The following is a 14,156-nucleotide window of genomic DNA, read 5'->3' on the forward strand; positions in this document are numbered from 1 at the left end:
TCCTGCATGTGTTTTAAGAAGGCTTTGCCACGTGTCTACAAACTGTGTAATCATGTCACCAGTGGAGCGACCTAGACATGACCCCTAAAGCTACCAACAGCACCAAAATACACAACCATAAGCTTTCAGAACATACAATGGAGAGAGAGTTAGTGAATGAACGTTAGAATTTCTGAGCAGGCTTTCACATTAATCAGTCCACCCCAAACAAGTTTGACCTCTCCCTGGAACCAGTTTTGTATCTAAAAGAAAAGTTGAGGTGGTTTCAATGTAAATAAGATAACATATGGTGAATTTGGATATGACGCAGACTGTAATTCAAGCCTAAATAAGATCACAGTAGTAAAACATGATGTCAAGTGCATTAAACATGCACTGTGCTTGTTTAGGAAAAGATTAGAAACCGTACAACCTCCCAATTCCCACTTTTCATTTTGTCTGTTATTATATGCAGGCCGAAGCACCACAGATAATGCGATTAAAGGTTTATTGGGGACAAAAGCTTCTTATGTCGTTGATGTCATTGTTGTCCAAAAAACCCACGACAGTGACAGTGTTCACTCCCACAAAAACCTCAACAAAGACAATTGAACAAATACAGCCCAGTGGAAAAACAAGTAGCTCTCTTTCCATCAGTGGTGATCCACAATCCACAATGGCGCATCACACACCACCACTGCCGTTGATGCTTCTTCTATGTACACTTTCTGTCAACTCATCATTCCAGCCCGCCCTGGTGTTAGAAATGGCCAAGATTCTTTTGGAAAACTACTGCTTTCCTGAGATCCTAGTTGGGATGGAGGAAGCTATCCAAAAAGCGATCAACAGTGGAGAAATCCTGCAGATTTCCGATAGGAAGACCCTGGCCTCGGTGCTCACAAACGGAGTACAAGCACTGAACGATCCTAGGTTGACTGTGTCATATGAGCCCAATTTCATCCCGGGGATGCCACAGATGCTGCCGTCTCTGCCCATAGAGAAACTGATCTGGCTGGTAAGAAACTCTGTCAAGCTTGATATCCTGGACAACAACATTGGATATTTGCGGATAGATCGGATCATCGGGGAGGAGACAGCTACAAAGCTTGGCTCCCTGTTGAGGGACAACATCTGGGACAAAGTTGCTCACACATCCTCAATGATCTTGGACCTGAGGTATAGCACAGCTGGAGAATTGTCTGGAGTTCCCTTTATAATCTCCTATTTCTCAGAACCTGAGCCTCTCATTCATCTTGACACTGTGTACGACAGGCCCTTAAATACAACTATGGAGCTGTGGACCATGCCCTCAATAATGGGGGAAAGGTATGGAAAGAAGAAAGACTTGATTATTTTGACCAGTAAGCGTACAGTGGGGGCTGCTGAGGCAGTGGCATATACATTAAAAAGCCTAAAGAGGGCCATTACAGTTGGGGAAAGGTCTGCTGGTGGGTCAGTAAAAATCCAAAAGATTAGGATCCCTCACTCGGATTTCTACATAACAGTTCCTGTGGCAAGATCAGTTAATCCAATCACAGGCCATAGCTGGGAAGTGAGTGGTGTTTCCCCAACAGTCAACGTCCTTGCCAAGGAAGCTGTTGCAAAAGCCAAGTCCCTTCTGGCTGTAAGGAGTGCCATTCCAAAAGTGGTGCAAAGTATTGCTGATGTAATCAGGAGGTTCTATGTTTTCACTGACAGAGTTCCGGCTCTTCTTCAATATCTGCAATCAACAGATTTTTTCTCTGTCATATCTGAGGAGGACCTAGCAGTCAGACTTAACCAGGACCTCCAGTCTGTGTCTGAAGATCCACGACTGATAATCAAATACATGCAAGATAATGCTGCCATACTAGAGAAGGACCCTGAGCTTGAAAACATTCCAGATGATTTGGAATCATTGAAAAAACTTGTAGATACGATTAAAGTGGAAATTCTCCTAAACAATACTGGCTATCTCCGCATAGACAAATTTTTCAAGTCATATGCAGGGGCTAAATTAGAAGAGCTCATAGCTAAAAAGGTATGGGAGCCCCTAAAAGACACTAATAACCTGATTATTGATCTACGCTATAACACTGGTGGATCTTCTACCTCTCTAGCCCTCATACTGTCCTATCTGCAGGACACTTCCCAGAAGCATCATTTTTTCACAATAAATGACCAAATTCAGAACATAACAACCAAATATGACTCTCTGCCTCAAACTGCCGGCCCGACCTATGGCTCCAAACGTGGAGTTTACGTGTTGACAAGCTACGACACAGCAAGCACCGGCGAAGAGTTTGCTTACCTGATACAGTCACTTCATCGGGGCACAGTCATTGGGGAAATTACATCTGGTACCCTGATGCACTCAAAGTCGTTCCAAATAGAGGGAATGGCTATTGCCATCACTGTTCCTTTCATAAACTTTGTAGACAACAATGGGGAATGTTGGCTGGGAGGTGGCGTGGTCCCCGATGCTATTGCTCTAGCCGAGGAAGCTGTGGAGCATGTTTATGAGATTGCGGATTTTCACCAAGGGCTCAAATTCCTCATAGAGGGAACTGGGGAACTGTTAGAAAAACACTACACAGTTCATGAAGTTGCACAAATGGCCAGCAAGGTACTTTTTACCAAATGGGCTGAGGGACTATACCGGTCAGTGGTTGACTTTGAATCTTTGGCATCTCAGTTGACGGCAGACCTCCAAGAGACTTCAGGAGATCACCGCCTCCATGTCTTCCATTGCGATGTTGAGCCAAAGTCACTTCACGACGTCCCAAAAATCCCTACCGCTGAAGAAGTGGGATACATAATTGACGCTTTGTTTAAAATTGAGCTTCTGCTAGGCAATGTTGGGTATGTAAGGTTTAACATGATGGCAGATGTGGAGGTGGTAAAAGCCATTGGACCACAGCTGATAAAATTAGTGTGGAGCAAATTAGTAAACACAGATGCCCTTATAATTGACATGAGGTACAACACTGGTGGATATTCAACTGCAATTCCCCTATTTTCCACCTACTTCTTTGATGCTCAACCATTGCGGCATCTTTACACTGTCTTTGACCGCACCAAAACCACCCTTACAAAAGTCATGACATTGCCTCAAGTCAGAGGTCCAAGGTATGGGTCCTCCAAGGATGTCTACATCCTCACCAGTCAGATGACAGGGTCAGCAGCCGAAGTTTTCACCCACTCTATGAAGGACCTAAATAGAGCCACAATCATTGGAGAGCCAACGATCGGAGGATCTCTATCGAGTGGAACATATCAGATCAGGGACAGCGTCCTGTATGCTTCAATTCCTAACCAGCTTGTGTTAAGTGCAGTCACTGGGAAAGAGTGGAGCATTTCAGGGGTTGAGCCTCATGTTACTGCCTCGGCAAATGACGCTCTTACTGTCGCACAAAGACTCGTAGCAGCAAGGCACTTGATGAGAGCACAAGGAAAATAGTATTCTAGCTTCCTTTTAAAACTGTTAGTTAATTTTTTTTGGTTTAGCTACCACTTCAATATCTAAGTCCACTTTTTATGTATGGAAATTGTGTGTGACATTTACAGAATCCCAGACCAGACTCTGCTATGACATTTTACCTTTGAGGTGTTTTAGCTGATGCTTCTATCCAGAAAGGTTTGTACTGAGTGAGTATGGATTCAATGTAATAATAAGAATTATGCATTTTATTTAAATAGCACTTTTTGCAACACTCAGACAATTTACAGAATAAAAAAAGAAAAGAATTTTACACACTAAAAATCCACACACATTTAAAATAAACATTAAAAGTCCTTTAAAAGGTGAATTTTGATTTGAACCTGGAATGATCGGTGCAGTCACAAATGTGTTTGGGGAGAGAGTTCCAGAGGGAGGGGGCTGTTATGGAGAAGGCTCCGTCACCCTAGGTCAGGCGCTTGGTCCTTGGTGGAATGTATATCGGGAAGGTATTAGCTGTGGATAGGATAAAACCTCAAAATCTACTTACCTACGCTGGCATTAAAAACAGTAAAGATTATGTACTGTGATGTCTGATAACCCATTGAAATTGCAATAGCCTCAATACAGTGTGAACAGTGAAAAAGATCTGTGAATAAAAAGCCTTCCTATTAATATACTACACCAAACATCAGTGTTTATTGAAGTAAATTACATTGCACTTACTTATTATTATTCATTATTATTATTTTCTTCCCACCTGCTTATTTTCATTTGTATCATGTGAAATTGCTCTTTTAAATGTCTTTAAATGCGTTATGGGGTCAATATTCTGTTGACCCATATTATTAATGCAATAAAAATGATTTGGTCATTATGTAAATGTGCGTTGATGTACGTCATTATGTTGGATAATTTCTTATTTCTTTGCTACATGTCTTGATTGTTTGCTTAATTTCTTTGCATTGTAGTTTTTAAGTATGCTGTAACAATGTTTCAGCTTTCCTGTTTCTTTGCTACAAAACTGACAGTAGAGGGAGTAATTGTCACACAAACCTAAAATGAATCTTGGTGTTCACTTCAACACCACTGCAAGTGAGACAACCACCACCAGATGCTATTAAATGTGAACCATTTGAGACAATAAAAGAATTCTGTGGTTATCCGTGGACTTATTTTAATTATATAATTCAATTTACTTCCAGACATTATTAATTAATGGGCAAAACTGTAAGTTTTGTGTTGAATTATATGGCAATCATGAGTTTTCACATGCATTTAAAAAAACATTCTTGTGTTTTCATGTAAAACAAAATAGCACAAAAGTCCCACATCAATGACTTATACTTATAGATACTGACACCAAGGGGCTTAATAAGTGAACCAACCAACCAAGGAACAAAGCTTGACTTATTTGACCCGGGTAGCTTTAAATAGGTGTTCAAACTTACTTGTGTAAATGTGAGACTGTTACTTTTAGCAACACCTCCTTGTTACTACACATTCATGTCTAGGTTATTATTGTCTTACAGAAGCACTTAGGATAATGCGATTTGAGGTTTATAATGGGGCAAATCCTCTTATGTGTGTGTGTTAACAGAAACCTTGCAGCCAAAACAGTGCCATTTGACAAAGAACCTCCTTGGCTCAACAACCTCCACTTCCCATCTACTCACTTTTTGTTTGACTCAACTGACAAAAATGGCAAAGGCAATCTTCCTGATAGCACCTCTGCTAGTTTTGGGGAATGTTTTCTTTATCCATGCCTCGTTTGCTCCTGAACTCATCGTAGATATGGCAAAAATTGTCATGGACAATTACTGCTCACCGGAGAAGCTGGTGGGAATGAAGGAGGCAATTGAAGCAGCCAGCAGCAACACAGAGATTCTCAACATCCCAGACGCTGAAACATTGGCTAAAATCCTCAGTGCTGGATTCCAGACCACAGTCAGTGACCAACGCTTGACGGTCTCCTATGAGCCAAACTACGTCCCTGTGGTTCCCCCAAAGATGCCACCCTTGCCCCCTGATCAGCTCATTTCCATCCTCCAGACCTCGATCAAGCTCGACATCCTTGAGGGCAACATTGGCTACCTGAGGATCGATCACATCCTTGGGGAGGAGGTTGCTGACAAGGTTGGACATGTGCTCCTAGACCTGGTCTGGAATAAAATCCTGCCAACCTCAGGACTCATCTTTGACTTGCGCTACACCAGCAGCGGGGACATCACAGGAGTTTCCTACATCGTGTCTTACTTCACCGCAGCCGAGCCTACGATTCACATTGACAGCATCTACGACCGTCCCTCAAACACTACCACTAAGGTGCTTTCTATGTCCACACTTCTGGGGGAAAGATATTACATTACCAAACCCCTCATTATCCTCACCAGCAAAAACACCAAGGGCATTGCAGAGGATGTTGCTTACTGCCTCCAGAACCTAAAGAGAGCCACCATTGTGGGTGAGAAGACCGCCGGGGGCTCTATGAAGGTCGATAAAATCAGAGTGGCCAACAGTGACTTCTACATTTCGGTGCCAACCGCAAAGTCCGTGAACCCCATCACCCACTCCACCTGGGAGGTTACAGGCGTGACCCCTGATGTGGAGGTAAACGCTGAGGATGCCCTCGCTACCGCCATCAAGATCGTCAACCTCCGTGCCCAAGTTCATGCCATCATTGAGGGATCAGCGACCCTGATTGCAGACAACTACGCTTTTGAAGATATTGGTGCTAATGTTGCAGAAAAGTTGAAAGGGCTCCTGGCAAACGGCGAGTACAGCACGGTTGTCTCCAAAGAGAGTCTGGAGGTTAAGTTGTCCGCTGACCTGAAGACCCTGTCTGGGGACAAGAGCTTGAAGACCACCCACAACACCCCAGCACTGCCACCCATGGTGAGACCTTTTATACATAAGATTTCTGTTTGTGAAAGTATCTTTAATTTTCAATCATTTGTCAAAAAGCTTTTTTCGCTTTGAATCAATCAATCACGTTTTTTTTGCACAGCACTTAAAAAATCACAGTCGATAAATGTGCTGTATAATAAAATACATAAAATACAATACAAAAAAAAGACAAACAAGAGAAATTAAACATGAGAACAAAAATATAAGGGTGTAGCAGCTCAGAGATGTAGGGTGGAGCAAGACAATTGAGGGATTTAAAAGCAAATAAAAGAATTTCAAAGTGGATCCTAAACTGTAATGGTAGCCAGGGGGAGCAAAAATGGGGGAAATGTGCTTGTGTTTACGTGTGCCAGTTAAAAGACACGCGGTGGCGTTTTGTACCATCTGGAGCCCTAACATAACCCCCACATACAGTCAAATTAAAACAGAGGATTTTTTATTGCACTGAATAAACATTATTGGTGTATGAAATATATGATATCAATATTATACATTTGGAAACATTTGTAATATGCTGCAATTTAAGTATATTTTATACATGAAAAAGTGACTTGTTCTTATTTATTTTTTAGGGATACATATTTTCCATGTTTTTATTGCAAATTCTTGTTTGTTCATCTACCACAGGATTATTCTCCAGAGATGTACATTGAGCTGATCAAAGTCTCCTTCCACACTGACATATTTGAGAACAACATCGGTTACCTGCGCTTTGACATGTTCGGAGATTTTGAGGAGGTCAAAGCCATTGCCCAGATTATTGTTGAGCACGTCTGGAACAAAGTTGTCAACACCGACGCTATGATTGTTGACCTCAGGTGGGTAATCCTGTTGAGGAAGCAAGTCAGAGCTTCTACTCAAAATGCAGTGTGTCCATTTCAGTAAACAAATCATCCGCTAAAGCTGCTAATGCTCATTAGTCCGTGACTAAATATAGTGGACTTAGTTCGCAAACATGTTTTTTGAGGATTTATTTATTTATCTACTGATGAACCAATTTAAACTTACTTAAAAACATCTTGACAAACCATGCATGTTTCATCAATGCGTGCATTACTGAAAAGTTCACAAAGTACAATTTCTAAAATTGTTCTTCAACTGTTTTTGCAGAAACAACCTCGGTGGCCCTACAACAGCCATTGCAGGCTTCTGCTCGTATTTCTTTGATGCCGACAAGCAGATTGTGCTCGACAAGCTGTACAACAGACCGTCCGGAACCATCACAGAGCTGCGCACCCTGCCTGAACTCACTGGTAATTTGAACAAGAATATTATTCAAGTCATAACATTTTACTCATAGGTACCTGTTAGCAACCGACTTAGCATGTAGCTGGTAGAAGTTTCCTTGATTTTGATGAGGACCAAAAACAAAGCTAAAAAGAATGTTTTATTGGCCTTAAATTCCCCAGGTGGCCAGACACACAACTTCAAATGAATGCTAGCATTGCTCCGTATTTGCCCGATATGTAAAATTAGCAACTGTTTGTGAACAAGTTTGGCATACAATTTTAAAAGGTGATCAATGTTGTGTTTACGATGTTTTCAATGCACCCAAATGGCCAAAAATCAGTTACATGCAAGTTCAGTAATACAAGAACATAGAAGCATGTGCTTTTTAAGATGAACTGTCCAATTCGCCCAATAAGCCATAAAGCTGTCTGGATGTAATACCTAATTCTTGTTTATATAAGTGATGGGTATTTAATGTTGTCCTAGTTTGCCAATTCACTATTCAAAGCAGCTTTTGTTAACAAGAAAGCTTTATTTTCCAATGCTAATCTGTTTTTTTGCATTCTTTTGAAAAGGAGGTCTAATTGCTACACCCTTCAACTTTTTTCTTTACATAAGTCACTTTCATAATCGTACCATGACTCCTTGTTACTTCATTCCTTGAACATTGAACATTGGCCCTTTTCCCTATTCATCCATTCTCTACTCCTTCCACCTCACAGTTTTAACCCTGTTCTGCCTCCATCTTATCCTCTTCCTAAGGCACAAGGTACGGCTCCAAGAAGAGCTTGATCATCCTGACCAGCGGAGCAACTGCCGGCGCCGCAGAGGAGTTTGTTTACATAATGAAGAAGCTTGGCCGTGCTATGATCATCGGAGAGACGACCGCCGGGGCCTCCCACCCACCAGAGACCTTCCGTGTTGGTGAGACCGACATTTTCCTCAGCATCCCCACCATTCACTCCGATACCACTGCTGGGCCAGCCTGGGAGGGAGCTGGCATCGCACCTCACATACCCGTCCCAGCTGACGCCGCCCTCGAGACAGCCAAGGGCATCTTCAACAAGCACTTTGCAGGCCAGAAAACGACATCCTGAACAAAGCCAGGGGGGGTCAACATGTCACTTTTGCTTTGGCAGCCAAATAGTTTCAAGATTTAGAATTAAGACTTGTTTAAAAAATGAAGCTTAAGTACTAGTAAGAAGCTTGAGTACATATTGTAATCTCGTATTCATTATCTCAAAACCTTTCTAGCCTGTTTGTAATGTTCAACAGTAGGATTACTCTAGCTGCTGAAGGTTTTGAGAATGAAGTTGATTATTTTATGGCATGGGTATGAATTCTTTTTGTGTCAAAGATCAGTTTTAACATCAAAACAACTTTACTTCAAATAACATTTTTGAAGTAAAAGTAAACACACACATAAATGTTTTCAAACTATTTTTGCTATTATTGTTTTTTGAGTTTTGGAATTGGCACCTCTGTATAGTAATCCACTTGTTGCGCTGCTCAGAAACCCATCATGCAATGCCCTCATTGTGTATGAAAATTACCTTGTGTCCATTATGCTATGTGGGCCTGTTTCGGTTGTTTCAATTCCAGTGGTGAGACACAATAAAAAGAAAACTGAAATCCAAAAGAAAGTTGGTTGGTCATGTTTTCATCAACAGAGGCAACAGAAATATTTGTTTTTACAAGATTGAAAGTTAACCTTAACACAAGCATAATCTAGTTAAAGGAGAATTCCGGCCAATGTTTACTTTAATCTTGATCTCTAAAAATATGCATGTACTTTTGATTGAAAAAAACCCTGACCTGAATCAGTCCAGGCAACCCGGAGTATCTGTAGCTACGTGTACAAGCTTCCACTCACCTAAAACAGCAGTTTTCTGGGCAAGTTTTAGAGTGCCTTTGTAACTCTTAACAGAAACAAATTGCAATTAAAATGTCTGTGCAACATGAACAGGGCCCTTATGTGACAACAAAATGCATTTTCAACTTAGACATTGTTTAAATTCACCAACCCTGTCTCTATCCTGCCGGTAGCTAGCTCACCTTGTTAGCTGCCAGACTTTGGTAGTAATCACCACGCAGCAGTTCCATGTATATTTGTAGCTCATTCCTTTTGAGTGTGATCGATCTGGTAGTTGGTGAACAGGAGGCTTGACAATGTTGATTTATGTGGTAGTTCCCTTAGCCGCGCTAGCAGGCCCGACCGGCATCCTTGCTTTTGATTTCTCCCCACTTTCGTCGCCTTCCACTTCCGAAAACAATCCAGTGAGCACCCAGTGGTCTGGATGTGTTTCCATGGAAACAGGCCAAATCAATCTGCTGCAGTTTCCAGCCACAACCACAGTTGTTTCCTGTCTACCCTGTACCAGGACTGGTTCCATGGCTGCCATCACTACAGCGACATTACCTTCAGCCACCTTACATGTATGGACTTCAGCAAACATGAAGTCCATACATGTAAGAAGTTGACATGTTTGACCATGGACAACTGACTGATTTAACAGACTGTCACAAGAGACAATTTGCAGACTATGCATATAGATCATTAAAACTGATGGTCTGTTGAAGTATAGAATGAGAAAAGACTGCTTGTGGACAGTTTATACAGCTGTACAACAGGTATGAACTGTGACCTTTGACCTCTGTTCAAGTATTACCTTACAGAAGAGGATTTTCTAGGTCCAGTGCATAAGACACTGTTTGAGAAGACAATGTTGGTAATGTTGGGACAACTAGTATTTTGTCGGGGAGAATGTGACAGGTTAAAAGGAAAAACTCATAGCCTGTTGTACTGAAAAGCATTAGTAAGCTCATAGAATGTGAGGATCCCAAAACATCTAAGGGTAAAAAGATCATGCATTCAGTACTAGTTCATGGAGATTGATAAAATTCATAGAATTGTGTTAAAAAGTTAAAATCAGTCAAGCGTACAAAGGGTAAAAATTATAAGAGGAATGTGTAAAAGTTATATTGATTACTTTATTTTGTGCTGCCTAATTTAAGGGTAAAAAAGTGTTACTCTGTGATCTACTAAATGCTCTTAATCTATGAGCCTGAGATCGATTGCTCTGGTCTCCACCCAAGTTCCCAGGGAAGTCGTGGTCTTTTCCTAATTATACTAAAGTTCTTAGTGAGGAAACAAGACCGATTCACTCTCGTGATTTTTTTTCAGGTACATTATTCATATAAAACAGAGCTAATTTAAATGTAATAACTTGCGGATAGCTTGGTTGGTGGAGCGGGCGCCCATATGTAGAGGGTTACTCCTCAACGCAGCGGGCCCAGGTTTGGCTCCAACCTGCAACCCTTTGCTGCGTGTCATTACCCTGTCTTTCTCCCCTTTCATGTCTTCTGCTGTCCTGTCAAAATATAGGCTGAAAATGCCCCAAAAATTATCTTAAAAAAAAAAAAAATTATAACTTGCTAACATAAGGTGTGTTTTAGCAACATTTTGAGTAAGTTAGAGTTAAGTTTACAGAGTGTAATATATGCATGTATTCGAGGAGCCCTCGCTTGGTTACAGCGAAAGATAGCTTAGTACTGAGAGTAGCTGCCATTTTTGTTAATTGTGAATGAACATGTACACTGTTAATAATATATTTTACGGTGTTATTTGTATGTGTTTCAAGCAGTGTGTTTACTGAGCTAAAGCTACTGTGTGCTTGACAGTTATACTGAAAATTTAGTATGTGTTTCAGTGAAGTACAGTGTACGCAAAACTACCTATTTCCTGTAGATCTGTTTTGGTACTTTTGTAAAATGGATTACACTAAAGTTCTCAGTGAGGAAACATAACTGTATCACTTTCGTGATTATTTCTCCCCTTTTTCAGGGGCGTAACATTTTTGGAGGCTCCGCTAGGATTGCTGCTCAGATGTCCGGTTTCCACATCCTGGTGCTGAATTCCGAGCCAGCTAAATACCCACATAACAACCCGGGAGGGTGCAGTAAGGGAAAGTGTTGCTGTTTGAGGGGAGCTGGAAGTTGGTTAAGGATGTATCAACTGAAGCCATTGAGAGACCCTCAGAGACAGTAAAGACCATCTTATTCAGAGTCAACTCTTGCACAGTAAAAGTTCCTCCTGTCCTGTCAACATGACAACCACCTTGGAAGAACTACAGGAAGAGGTAGTGGGAGAGTAGCACACCCTGACTGAAGACAAGTTACTAGAGATTTGTGATTTCCTGGAAATATCAGGCAAACAGAGAAGAGATGTTTAAGACAAATCCTGCATGTCATTGATGACTCACATTATTATGTTCCTTGAAAGAGAGGAAGTTGCAGAGTTAGAAGATGGCGGCAGGTCAAAATTGTTGCTACTTAAAGACAAAATGACTGAGCTGATCAGTGGTATAGAAAACAAAACAGAGCAAACTGACCAGGATATTGAAACAGTCGGCACACATCACAGAATAGAGGAACTGAGAACTGTAACCTCACAACAAGAAGTGGGAACTGAGCAGATTACTGCAGCCAGGGGTTCTCTGCTCCTGGCCCAACACCCTGACCATCTTCAGGGGAGCATGCAGCTCTCACCCAACGCACAGCCCCGCTGATACTGGCACAGATAGTTTAAAATTTCTGGTCAGATAGTAGAACCGGGCCAGAAAGACAAGCTGACTTTTTTAAGCCTTGCCCATCAGATTGAGAATGGACTTCACAGAGGCTATCCTGAAGTAGAAATAGTAGATGCCATAACCAGGGCTATTTTTCCAGGTTCACAGCGACGCTGTAAACCCCAGCTAACTCTTCTGACACTTAGATGCATCCTGTGTTCCCACTTCCAAGTGAAGAGCGCAACAGAGCTACCTTCAGAAGCCCAGCAGAGCAAGGAGACCCCTCAAAGCTTTCTGATGCACGTCTTAGATTTGAAGCAGAAAATACAGTTTGCCTTCCCAGGAGTCAGAATCAGGGCTTGAGTATGACCCTGCTCTAGTCCAGCGCATGTGTTTACAAACAGTCCTCATAGGTCTCCAAAGTGAAAGTATCAGGATAAACATGCAGCCTCTCCTGCTGGATAGCGAAACATTGGATGAGGTTTTGCCAGAGAAGCTTAACATTGCTTGTGCTAATGAGATAGAAAGACAAAACAAAAAGTAGTTTAATGCCCCACAGCCTGCTACAACTGTAAGTGCAGTCCAGTTAGAAGATACACCATCTACAAAGTGTCCTGAGAAGGAAGCCAAAGCTAAGATACCCGCAGACCTGTTAACAGAGTTAGCTGAACTTAAGACAGGTGTAGCTTCTCTAAAAGATCTCAGTGCAGAGATAGCTCAGATTAAGGAGACATTACAGCAGCCCATGTTTCAAGTTACCACCTTATGCCTATGCCCCACTTCCAGTAAGGAGGCCAGATAGGGACCCCAGCCATCTGTTTCCCAGCAGCAGTATTACAGCAACTACAGTCAGCCCCAAGCACCTGACCCTGCGCAGTATCAATATTCACCTAACCTGTATACCAACCGCTCTGCTCAAGCTCCAAGGAGGTGCTTTGTCTGCCAGCAGGCCAGAACAGATGGACGCTGCTTCCAATGTGGAAGTGGAGAACATTTTCAAGCTGAATGTAAAATCTGACGTGTCATTCCATCAAGAAAGGCCCCTTTAAACAGCGAAAGGGTTACCACTGAGGGACGAGTGTTAACCCTAGCTACCAAACAGTCCCAGAAATGTGCAAATTGTGCCAGAGAAGATTCATTTGAGAAACTGAAACAGTGTTCATCTTGTAAAGAGACACTGTACTGTTCCAAAGCATGTCAAAAACAATACTGGACTAAACATGAGGAAAAAGGCACTTGCCTGAAAACTGACTCTACCAGTGGAAAGCTTTCCTGCACAAGAGGAAAATACCCACTCTGTATAAGAACTGCCCAAAGCTATTACATGTGCTTTCTGGAGGAGAGGGAAGATCGCCAAGCCATGGAGGTATGCTGAGGGAGTGTGCATACCAAAAGAGGAGAAGTCTAAGAACATCAACCAGTTTTGGGTCATCTCCTTGCTCAGTGTGGAGAGTAATTCAATTCAATTCAATTTTATTTATAGTAACAATTCATAACAAGAATTATCTCGTCTCGAGATAATTCTTGTTAGGAATTGTTACTATAAATAAAAGTGGTCTAGACCTACTCTATAATTTACAAGGACCCAACAGTTCGAGTAGTTCCCTCCAGAGCAAGCAACAGTGCAACAGTGGCGAGGAAAAACTTCCTTTTAGGCAGAAACCTCGGACAGACCCAGGCTCTTGGTAGGCGGTGTCTGACGGGCCGGTTGGGGGTTCAAATGAAGAGCGGCAATAACAGTCACCAAAAATAGTAGTTTGTAGTAGTTGTTTGTAGTAGTTCATGGCATAGCAGGGCACTGTGCGGCATTACAAGGCACAGCAGGACGTGGCAGGGCACAGCAGAGCGTAGCAGGATGCAACATGGCATCGCAGAACGTGTAGCGGGACCATGGCGACAGCTGCAACCATGATTTTGGAGCCTCTCTGATCCAAGGAAACATGCCGGACAAAAAAGAACATAAAGACTCCGGGGAATGACTCCCCAGAGCTAGGTTAGTAACTAGCATTTCTGGGACATGGATGCACACAAAATGGAAAGATAGAAAGATAGAG

The 14,156-nt window shown here is 42.1% G+C and overlaps 1 protein-coding gene and 1 pseudogene across 2 annotated transcripts; both read left to right on the top strand.

The window, feature by feature from the left end:
• Positions 1–633: 633 nt before the first annotated feature.
• rbp3 (retinol binding protein 3) lies at positions 634–9,167 on the top strand. Of its 2 annotated transcripts, XM_032502870.1 has the most exons (5): positions 634–3,379; positions 6,044–6,292; positions 6,932–7,122; positions 7,415–7,557; positions 8,297–9,167. In XM_032502870.1, the coding sequence occupies exons 1-5, from the start codon at positions 656–658 to the stop codon at positions 8,629–8,631; spliced, it is 3,642 nt and encodes a 1,213-aa protein (XP_032358761.1). In that variant the 5' UTR covers positions 634–655; the 3' UTR covers positions 8,632–9,167. The 2 variants fall into 2 exon arrangements, with proteins under 2 accessions (XP_032358761.1, XP_032358760.1); XM_032502869.1 differs by lacking the exon at positions 634–3,379 and having other exon boundaries at positions 5,000–6,292.
• An 821-nt stretch (positions 9,168–9,988) lies between these two features.
• The window catches only part of LOC116671587 (uncharacterized), a 6,238-nt pseudogene continuing 2,070 nt past the window's right edge, over positions 9,989–14,156 (top strand).

The sequence above is a fragment of the Etheostoma spectabile genome, chromosome 21 (assembly GCF_008692095.1).
Source record: "Etheostoma spectabile isolate EspeVRDwgs_2016 chromosome 21, UIUC_Espe_1.0, whole genome shotgun sequence".
Classification (NCBI taxonomy): domain Eukaryota; kingdom Metazoa; phylum Chordata; class Actinopteri; order Perciformes; family Percidae; genus Etheostoma; species Etheostoma spectabile.